At 42.7% G+C, this 11045-nt stretch overlaps 1 protein-coding gene across 4 annotated transcripts in view; it reads right to left on the reverse strand.

Annotated features, from left to right (window-relative positions):
• Window positions 1-11045, reverse strand: part of STXBP4 (syntaxin binding protein 4) — a 123979-nt gene that overhangs the window by 59277 nt on the left and 53657 nt on the right. For all 4 annotated transcript variants that reach the window (XM_019542452.1, XM_019542451.1, XM_019542453.1 and 1 more), the window contains one exon: window positions 353-529. In XM_019542452.1, coding sequence (XP_019397997.1) covers window positions 353-529 — 177 coding nt within the window. The remainder of the gene's footprint in view (window positions 1-352; window positions 530-11045) is intronic.

Raw genomic sequence — 11045 nt, forward strand, 5'->3', positions numbered from 1 at the left:
TACAACAGATATATTTTTCTTTGTCTCATTTTTATATCACATATATTAAATTAAGACATAGAACAAAAAAAACCAAATAACCAAACCAAACAAAGCAAAGCATTCCCTACTTTACACTGCTTGAGATGTGTCATAATGACTAGTGACCCAAATAAGCTTTTGGCTCATTTTTTTCCCCCAGCCTAAAGATTTCTGGATAAAAGAAGACACACTATGCATCATTCCAGTTATTGAATAATACAAGACAAACAGTGACCTACTTTAGAAGAGCAGATGAAAAGAAAATGAAAACAGGATACATGACAACAGCAAGGAAACCATGGTAACTACGAAAGACAACTGCTTTGCTTACTTTATTTTGGCCAGAATGATCAGCGAGCTGAGCCTTCAGCTCTGTAATTTCAGCCTCTAATAGGTGGATTACTTCTTCATAGTCCATCTCCATCCCACGAGCCTGCCTCTGTGCGGCTTCTGCAAGATGAATCCTGCTTCGCAAAGCTCTCGTCTCTTCCACCGCTGCCTTGGCTTCCTGTCATTACAGGATTCCATTTAGATCGTGCAACTCTCAGAAATTCACCAATTCAGGACAAGTATCGCCGTTGATAAAGAAGTTACATTTTGGAACTGACATCAACTTTTTTATTTTTAAATCTATGGCCTGTATACAACAGAAGGGTTCTTTATTAAAAAAAAGACGGAGATGGTATCCATCAAAAAACTTCCATTTCTTCAGCAAGCAAAGTTGGCTCAGTCTGGAGGAATCACAAAAAAGTTGTATTTTGAGCTCAGTTACAATGGTGTTAATACAACGGAGTGAAAAGAGCATGCTCGGAAACTTTACCAATAGTCCTAATATGATTTATCATCTCTATTCCAGCACAGGGACTCTTAACTAAACACAGGTTTTTTACTAGTGTTGAAACACAGGTATTCAGTCCATAATTTCCACAGAACATCTCTGTATTAGGGCTGTGCTTAGCTTCAGCTGCCGATTTGATTGGGAGCAGATTCGGCCCGATTTGGTGGCTGCCGAATCTCCAACTCTGAATCAAATCAGGAGACCCATTAATTCCTATGAATCAATTGGAAGCCTCCGGTTCAATTTGGAAAGATTCGACGGTTCGGCCATATGTTTTGGCTTTATGGGGTTTTTTTGTTTGTTTTTTTGTTGTTTTTTTTTTTTTTTTTTTACATACCTCGAGGTACCAGGCAGCTCGTGAATGCTGAGATGGTGGGGCAGATAGAGAGTCCCACAGGAATGTGAGCGAGGTCCCCGGCGTGCTCAGCGGCGGACCCAGAAGTGGACCAGAAGTACTTCCGGTCCGCTTCCGAGTCTGTTTCGGAGTGCGCGGGGGATCCCCCTGCCTCGGCGACTGCTGCCTCCTCAGTCTGAAGGGGGTACCCAGGGTCCCCCCACGGCCGATTACCGAGCCGGAGGAACGTGGGGGGATCCACTGCCGAGCGCGCAGGAGACCCCGCTGCACTTCCACAGGATGCTCCATCCACCCCCATCACCTCAGCGTTAATGAGCCAGGCCTGGTACCTCGAGGTATGTAGAAAAAACATATAAAGCTGTGTCTATGGCTGAATCGCTGATTCTCTGAATCAGAATCGAATCTTCAGATTCGGCCGAATTGAATCGGGACAGTGATCCAAATCAGCTAATTGAATCACTGTCCCCTGAATTGGGCCGAACCCAAATCCAAATCGAATACTTCCTGCTTTGCCCACCCGTACTCTGTATGCATTGTTAACCCAAATGTCCTCTCCAAATTAATCTTCTCTGAAGACAAGCTACTACTTATTTTCTTTGGATTCTTACATTCAAATCTTTATCCCTATGTTATCCTGGGAAAATTTCAGACAGGAGCCATAGAGTACAGTAAGTACAGGAGAGGACAGTGGGAAAATTATGGTATACCTAATAAAAATATGTGCAAACTTTACATTAAAAAGTAGATAAATTATTCCTTCTTGCAAATACAGCTGTGAAAGAACGTGACCGCTATAAATTTTAAACACAGAAGTGCAGAAATCTCAGTTAAGTTTATCACTGAATTTTAATTCTCACTAACTTTCTTCAATCTGTAAATGGAATAATATTAAAGTGGAAGATTGCAAATCTCTCCTCATGTGAGTAAACCCACGGAGCAGACCGAGACGTGTGGTGTAGAAATGGTTTTCAGGGGTACGTCCTAACTCACAAGTGGTACCTTACAGCGGCACATAAAAGCGTAGAAGCATTTGCTGACCACAAGCCCACAGAACTATGAGCCTGCTTCTCCTCTTACTTCACTGACAATCAGAAGTTTGGAGGGAGTGGAGTCACACAGCATAAAATTCAGGTGAGCAAAAAAAGAATCAGATTATGTGCTTGTATCACACTAAAAAATGACTGAAGAGTCCTTTCAAGACACCCTGCTACAGTCTGATCCAATTCCCAGGGACTTCAAAGGAATTCCTAGCTGAACCCTTCATTTGCCTTTCACGAACAAGCTGGCAGAAACCCACTTCTTGTTGTGCTTAAGGAGAGGATCTATCTAATGTGGGATTCTGAAGCTCCCAGTGAGGGAAAGAAGGAATTAGTATTAATTGTGTGGTTGTCTGGGCTTCACTTCACAGGTCAGCAGGCACAGAATTAAGTCTGAATTAAGCCTTAAAAATGCAATGGTGATTCTTGGATAAAACGTTCACGTGGTTGTAGGTTTCTCCTAATTACATCGTGCAAGTTGTGCATCAAAATACATAAATGGAATAGGCAGTCCAGTGAATCACATTCCAAAGTACTACATTTACTCAGCAGTACACATTAGCACTTCATCTGAAAGCAAACCAGTTTTCTAAAAAAAAATCAGATGGAATAAGAAAGCAGGGGAGATAGGAGATTTTAAATCTCTCTCTAGCTTTGTGCCCAAGACTGGAGCAAAACAGATCAAAACAAGATATTCTCTTGACACTTAAACTGATATATTCTCTTTTTTCCTATCCAGTAGTACTACTTTGCATTTCCGCAGTTCCTTTTTATCTCAAAGTGGCTACTGAAGCAGCGTTTAAACCTCACAGTGATGTTTTATTACTAGAGGATCTGATGGAGTGTATCTGTTTGACAGATGAAGCTGGGTAACAGAAATGTAAATGAGTTGTCCAAGGTCACATCACATACGGTGCGGTCAGAGGTAGAAGCCAGGACTCCTGATGTTCTGCCTCCAAGAGAACATCAGAAGAGTGCACAACTTTATGACAGTCTGTCTACCAAAGGCTGCATTTACCATTAAAAAGTTATAGCTTACTGTAGGACTTTTAAAATAATTACTACATTTAAAAAGGCTATTCCTAACAGATAGGAAAAGAAATGCAAGCAGCCTACAACACACTAAATCATGCAGGATAGCCAAAATCCACTTTCCCCATCAGGAATATCTTCCAAATAGACAAGCGATTTCAATACTGCCCACACCTCAGCCAATTGATTCAGAAATTTTACTGGAGTCTAAATGCACATCTGAGTCCCTCACATCATTACTTATCACATGCTGAAGTCAATTCACTCCTCACTTTGCAGTCAGATGCTCTGTAATAGATTTTATCTCCTTTTTCCTAATGTGCAAAGAGGAAAAAGTAGGGCAAAGTAAATGAAATTATATTGGCGAAGGCAGTTTTGCTTCTTGTGGCCCAGCTCAATGCACACACTGGGATGTGTTTTCATCCTTACGTTCTCTCCAACAAGCTCCCTGTGTACTGCCCTCCCACTATTTCAGGGATACCTTGAAACCCCCCGTCATCCCCAAAGCCCCTATTTCCTCCAGTCCAGGGGCTCTGTGTGTGTGTGCCCCATACCCTCTCCCTCCCCACAGAAAGAAAGGGGGTCCATTATTATTTATTTTTGTTCTGTATGAAAGAGAATTCATTCTAGGATATCAACACCTCAAATGATCCAGGGAGGAAAGGAGAACAGAGATGGGAATGGTGGTCTGTAGAAAGGTATTAATTGGGGCCACCGACCGGTTCTTTCATCTACAGGGAAGTGCAGGAGTGCTTCAAGTCGTGGCTCTGCTGAAGGTAACAGGGATGCTACATGTCCCTCACCTTCCTCCCTGTTTTTTCTGATTTTCTCTAAGAAGCACAGGGTTTGGCCTGCTGATATCTAAAACGTTGTCTGCCATTCTGGAATTGTCTGGATGTGGCATTCAAAAGAGATTTCCTTACATCCTACCAGAAAAACCTCTAAAAAGATGAATGCCACCAAGCTGGAGGTAAAGCCTTGCCAGCTCAGCTGATAAGGAAATAAAGTTTATAAAGAACAAGATCTTTTAAAAACACAGATCTTTTCAATGAACAGCGCAGTAAATCTGGGAGAGGAATCAATGATCCAATGAAATCACACAGGAATGTTAAACAGAGATTTACTTAGGACTTACTATTCTCTTTTTCGTCTACATGCTTAAGGCCTGTTACCACTAATGGAAGAAATAGGAATGTTTCAGGTAAGACATGACGTTTGAGGTGCTACTACTTGCATTTCTTTAAAGGTCCCACAGTACATACTGTAAAAATAAGGATATGTTTAACACCCAAATTATTCTATCAAAAAGTCTCTCTGATTTTTAACTCATAGATGCAGTACTCTACTATCTTTCCCATACTAAACTGTTCTGCAGTATTTTTATACACTGTGGCTTCCTGCCACAATATTGGGAAAGGAGATTCATAAAGGGCTTGATCTCCATTCCTATTGTGAGAGTTTTGGCACTGGTTTCCATAAGAAAAGGGTTCAGCCCATAATCTCTGGATCAGCCTGTAAAGGCCCTGGGGTGGAAGACTGTTATTAGGGGGAATATCTTACATGCCAATTTATTTTACTTCTTTCTTAACCCAACTAGGTCAACCAAGATGGTTATTATCCTACTAGGAGAGGGAAATGGGGGGAAAGTAACTGTTTGAACTCCTCTCATTCAAAAGAGGTCCCAAGAAAATTAACATACGGAGATCCAGTTCCTTAGCTTGTGTAAATCAGCAAAGGTCCATTGATCCGAGTGCACTGTATCAAGTTATGCCAGCTGAGAAACTTGATCTAGGCATTCACTAGATAGAAAAACCGGACATCTAAACCACAGCATTTGAGCTTGCTTGACCAAATGGTAAAGTCTGGATTACAGAACATTTCTGCAATGAACACAGTCCTCTCCCTTTCCATCACAGAATGTGCCAGCAGTATATGAACACTAATTTTCAGCTGGTTTGGGGAATTCGACTTCTCTAGGCTTTGCTGAAAATTCCATACATTACTGTGACAGATTTTCCAAAATACAAAATGCAGGTGAGCATCTACTGAAAGTCAATAAGAGCTGGGCACCTCTTGGTTATATCTCTGAAAATTCCCTGCACCATATACACACACACAGCATCATTACTAAAGAGGACTACACTGTGTCCAGAAATATACTGAAAATACTATTGCTATCCCTATCACCTTCTGTACCATCAAGTCTTCATACAGTGAGTTCCATTAAAAATCTGCCATGTACCATGCCGTGCTGGCAAATTGAAACCACGATGATTTACCTTTCCCTTGGAGATTTTTTTAAACAAAGGAGCACTTCCAGAAGAAAGATACATGTGCATCTTGAGAGCCACAAGCTTTTCATTAGTTCAGTACATAAAGCTATCTGTACCAGGAAGCCCGTTCTCTTATGTTTTAGAGTTCTGAGGTTAATCAGCAAATCCTTCAAAACCGCTGGCTCGCTACTGATCAACCCCACCCCCAAACAGATCAGCAGCCTGCGCCAAGGTTCACTGGAACCTATAATAGCAAACTGCAGAGCTACATAGATAGCTTCTCGCAAACATGGAAACATCCCCATTTTAAAGGCATTTGTCCCTTATTAAGTCATAACCAACACAACCCTATTTTTTTATGATAAACTATCTTTTTTCCTCCCAGAGAATCCCTTTCCTCAGTCTTCTAAAGGCGCTGCCACGTGGTCGTGGAAACTCGACTGCATTTGGAATCTCAGGTCTTACCCAACGTTGCACATACAGATGAGCCCTGGCCCACAACGAATCCCCTTTGCTCAGAGTCACTTTGTGGCATCAGGGATTAATTAATTTCTTGCAAAACTAACAAGGTAGAATAAGCTTTGTACAAAAAGCATCAAGAAGCCTCAGCATCAAAGCAACTATTTATCTTACTTTCATTTTTCATACATTCGCTATCAATCAATTGCCACAACTTAGAATAGAAAGCAGTCTCTTCCCCTGAAATCAGTTGAGGAATGCTTGATTTATAGCATATAGCAAGCGTGGTCAACCGGTGGTACATGTACCCTCAGGGGTACTTGAGAAGGCTGTATGGGGGTACACGTGGGCAAGCGGGGATGGAGCACTGCCAGGTACCATCGTGCCCTGGAGGTGTGCTGCTCTGTGTCTGGCTGCTGGGGGGTACACTCATCCAAAAAGGTTGAAAACCTCTGGCATATGGTATTGGTACCTTGGGATTTACTCCCAAAGGTACCGAGCCAGTCTCCTGCTTAATGTCTCCTGTCTGCTTGGGGTGGTCTAATTCTGTAGATCCAATGTGTTTCCAGTTTGTAGACGGGGATTCTGCAGGCCCTTTAACTGCTGAAGCAGGTCAATCAATGTATAATCAGCTCTAATTAGTCTCCCTACAGGTTTTTCAGTTCTTTACCTGCAACTGCATGGCTGTTTCCAAGGTGACATATTGATTCCTGCCTTTGTAAACATCAAATAAATAATTCAAAGGCTCATCCTTATGACCAAAAAATCTCCTAAAGTGTATAAAAGATGTCAGATGCCTAAGGCCATGGGGGAAGTTGTCATTTGGAAAGTAAGATCTGATCATGTTAAATATTAAAAGATGATAAACAAAAATAAAACAAGCTGCAAGTTACACTACTATTTATTCTGTGATTGGATTTTTTGTAATAACTACTCTTTCCCTTTATTCTCCTCTTTGCTCTGACAGTAACTTTGCCTTGTAACCAATCTTAAGCTGGCTCTGCCAGAGGAATGTGTAGGCCAGGGGCAGGCAATTATTCCAACTAGAGGGCCACTTAACGAGTTTAGGTGAGCTGTTGAGGGCCACAAGTGTGGCTCCGCCCCTTGAAAACCACCCCGCCCCCTGGTCACCACCATGGGACTGGAAGTCCTATCTCCTAACTCCTGACATTTGCCACTGGAAGTTCCTCCCCTTGCCCCCAGAAGTACTCCTTTTGGGAAAGGGGCTAGCTGTCTTGAAACCAGAAAATAAAACAAATTATATACCAAAAATTAAACATCCATGTGGAGAAAACTTACCTGAGTTGGCAGAGAGGCAGCGGGATGCTGCGCCAGCAGAGGAGCATGGCAGGAGCAAAGCCGCGGCAGCCAGAGCCGCCATGGGTAAAGATCAAAGTGAAAACCCATGGTGGAGCCACGAGGAGCTCCCGCGTCTGCCTGGGCGTGCTTTATAAAAGCGTGCCATGATTGACTGGCCGGGTGGACGCCCAGCACTAGGATAAAAGACCTGGCAGAAAAGAAGCCAGGGGGAGCAGCCCTGACCTGGCATGCCCTGCACCTGCTCTGGACTCACCTGTCCAGGCTCAACAGCAGCAGTGGCGGCAAAGCCAGGCAGAAACTGTTGCTTGACATGGCCCGTCCCCTTTGCCACTGCCAGGCAGTTCTGTGCTGGTACTGTGGGGCTGGGGCCAGTGGAAAGAGTCGCTGCTGCCTGGGCTGCCTAGAAAAACAGTCCAGGCACAGAGCTCCCCCCAGCTCTGCTGCATGCCCAGGGTGGGCAGCAGGACGTGCCATGGCTGGGCAATGCCTGGGCCAGGCAGGACCAAAGGACCTGGCACCGGCTGGACAAAGGCCCTCTGTGGGCCACACGTGGCCTGCTGGCCATATTTTGCCCATCCCTGGTGTAGCCAAAAACGGAGCATTTTCTTACACTGTGGAAACAAGAGCGTTTTCTCTTTACAATCGTGCAACACTGTGGTACCAGCAAGAAGCAATGAAAGAAGGAAAGAAAATGGACATAAGTAAGCATGAAAGAAGAGAAGAAATAGCAGAATTTTTTTGGAAAGCCGAAAGAGAAATTCTGGCCCTGCTGAAAATGATGCCAAAGCCCCTACTGACTTCAGTGAGGAAAAACTTCACCCGTAATCATGTAGCATGAGCTACTAGAATGTTGTTGCACACAGAAATAAATTTAAAATGGTCATTTCATTGCATGCATATATAAGACACGGCTGGTAACACCTACAGTTAACGTTATTTGAGAACTTATATTACAAACACCCTATTTTCCACTATTTACAACTTTGCCAAACAGACTATGTGAAATTTCCCCACACTTGCTGTCTTTAGTTGGGAAAGTTTTAGCCACAATAACTTCTACATTTACTAGTGCAAAGATACTGCCTTTTTTTTTTTTTAAAGACTTACAATGGTTTCAATGAGCTGTTCTGGTACCTCCATGCTTAGCAGAGACTTTGAGTTTTATAACTACATTTTGAGAACATTCTGTCCACCCTGTACTATCCCATCTCCTCACAGTGTCTATGCATCTACCAAACCGCACAGGTGTCATCTTCACAAAGTATGCTTCCATCCTATGGCTGCAAGGGGTCTGAATGTTATTTCCCTTGCAGTTGCTCCTTCCAGCTCTCAGAAGGCAAAGGAATAGAGAAAGATGATTCTCTCTCTCTGTTGCTTTCTGAACTCAAGGTAGCATGGAAAACGAGGAAGCAACCCGATTCAAAGGCAAAGGGGGGGGGGCACTGAGAAAGGGGGCAAACGCAGGTATGGAGGGATGCAGAAGACAGAGGAGGAAGATACCAATAGACAGAAAGACACATGTGGTACCAGGGGAGACCATGAAGAGAGAGGAACCCAGGAAGACAAAGGACAGGAAAAGAGGGGTGGAAATGTGGGCAGGGGTACAAGGGGCGCAAAGAGAGAGGTCTGTAATAAGAAATATTCTCTTCAGATTCTGAAGTTGAATATATTGCCCCTAAGGCTCTATCAGTGACTGAACGAGGCAGGGATAGCATGGAAAAAGTAGTAAATCATCATATAATAACAGACTATCAAAATACCTGCGCAAGAGGGATGGAATTCAGGTTAGTATTTCCTAACTTTTGAGAGCTGGTTTACAACAATAACATTATGTTTATGTTGTCTTTTTGTTATCTGAATTATCACACGTTGACACTTAGTTTCTTCTGTGAACTGATCACTAGTTCCTCAAGCCTCCATTTCAGTTAGGCATGTCCTGTAAAGAAGCACTGAACTTAATAGAAAGTGGCATCTTTGTTCCAGACTGAAGGTAAATGGATCCAAATGACATATGGAGGGTATCATCATCCTCATATTTACACTGAGTTGATAGAATATGAATATGGATAATTACCAGGGAGGTTCAGCTCTCCTAGGAAATAAATAAAACATTACAAATAAATAAAAGCAACTGTCAAGATAGGACACACTAATATTATTAGTAGCTAAGGGTAATTTAGTTCAGGAATTCTCAAACATAATGTGGTGGTGTCTTGGGGAGCCTCGAGATACTTTCAAGGGTGCTGGTGGGGTGCCATGCAATGTTACCACGGCTAGGAATGCAAACATGATTTACAAGATAAACCCAGAGATTTCAAACAGGAATCCATAGTGTGCAAAAACATTCTGACCTGTTGTGGTTTTCCTGGGCTCTTTGCAACAGAAGAATCGCTCTTTTACTTTTTTCTTGTCAAAAAATAAGTGAGAACTAAGAACCAGCATTTTCCAAGAGGGGACTTGAGTCTAAAAAGGTTGAGAGCTGCTGCTTTAGTTTTTAGGGTTTTAAGCTTATAAGTGCTATATATGATAACAGGTGTATTCCATTAAATAACATCTGAGTCTAGCTACTCAGTATTTGGAAGTTCGCATGAGAACAAAAATAATGGCAACAGAATGGTTTCTTCAGCACGTAGTCCTAGAGATGTGACATGACATCCCACCATCTCTTCCTAGGACAGATCCTTTTTGCTTACTTAACATGTGCAGAACACTCCATGGTTCTCTCCCATGCTCACTGCTGGCTTTCTCTTTCCATTAGAAATATCTGGCTGTATCCCTGCAGAACAGATTATAACGCTAGATGCAGCTGCTACGAGTGGGTTACTGAGAATGGATGATTTTATCTAAGGGATGCCTTTTGTCTAAAGAACAAGATGAGAAAATGGGGACACTTGCTGGAGCTCATTCCTGCATAATATTCTGGAGGTTGCCTTTTGAATTTGCTAGCATTGGAAGTATATTATGATATTAAGATTTACTGATATAAATTAACCCAGAAACCTTAGCAATGGGTGCAGGTTCTGAAAAAAAGATAAGTATAAATGTAGGAATTTGTTAAACACACTGAAAAGAGAAAAGCCTTGGAAGAAATTTACTAAAATAAACAAAGAAAGGGGTTTTAGACTCCTTGGGGTACTTGTTTAATCTCCTATAATCCAGGATTAACTTTAAATGATCCAGTGTACTTTGGGAAGACCAATTGTTGAAAATGAATTCTTCTCTAGAGCCAGAGCCTAGGGAATGAACATTTCCAGGTTTTTTTGAACGGAGAAAAATAATGAGAAAAAAAGCAAAAAGCCGATTTAAAAAAAATTACATTTTCAATAACAGCAGTTCTCAACTGGGGGTCTGTGGCCCTGACTGCGGGTCTGGCATGAATATGATCTCTAAGGTCAGCTGGGGCAGCCCACTCCTTGGCTGAGCCTGTTGCCACCACTCCCGTCACCAGGTTCATGGAAAAAAGGTAGATTTTCTCCTTAAAAGGAGAAAGCCGTGGATTACATGTGGATTTTCTCCTTCAAAGGAGAAAAATGTGAGAAACTGTGGGTCTCTCCTTACAGGCTGGCAGCGTTCCAACCTGCAAAGGACGGTTTGGGTGTTGGGGGAGTGGGAGGAGGCCGATCTGGCACACATGCACATGGCAGGCAATCAGCAGTGGAGAGCAGGTCCCTGCAGGTAAGCTGGGGGTGGGGAGACATAAATGATGCACT

This window comes from Crocodylus porosus, unplaced genomic scaffold, assembly GCF_001723895.1.
Source record: "Crocodylus porosus isolate Cpor-Errol unplaced genomic scaffold, CroPor_comp1, whole genome shotgun sequence".
Lineage (NCBI taxonomy): Eukaryota > Metazoa > Chordata > Crocodylia > Crocodylidae > Crocodylus > Crocodylus porosus.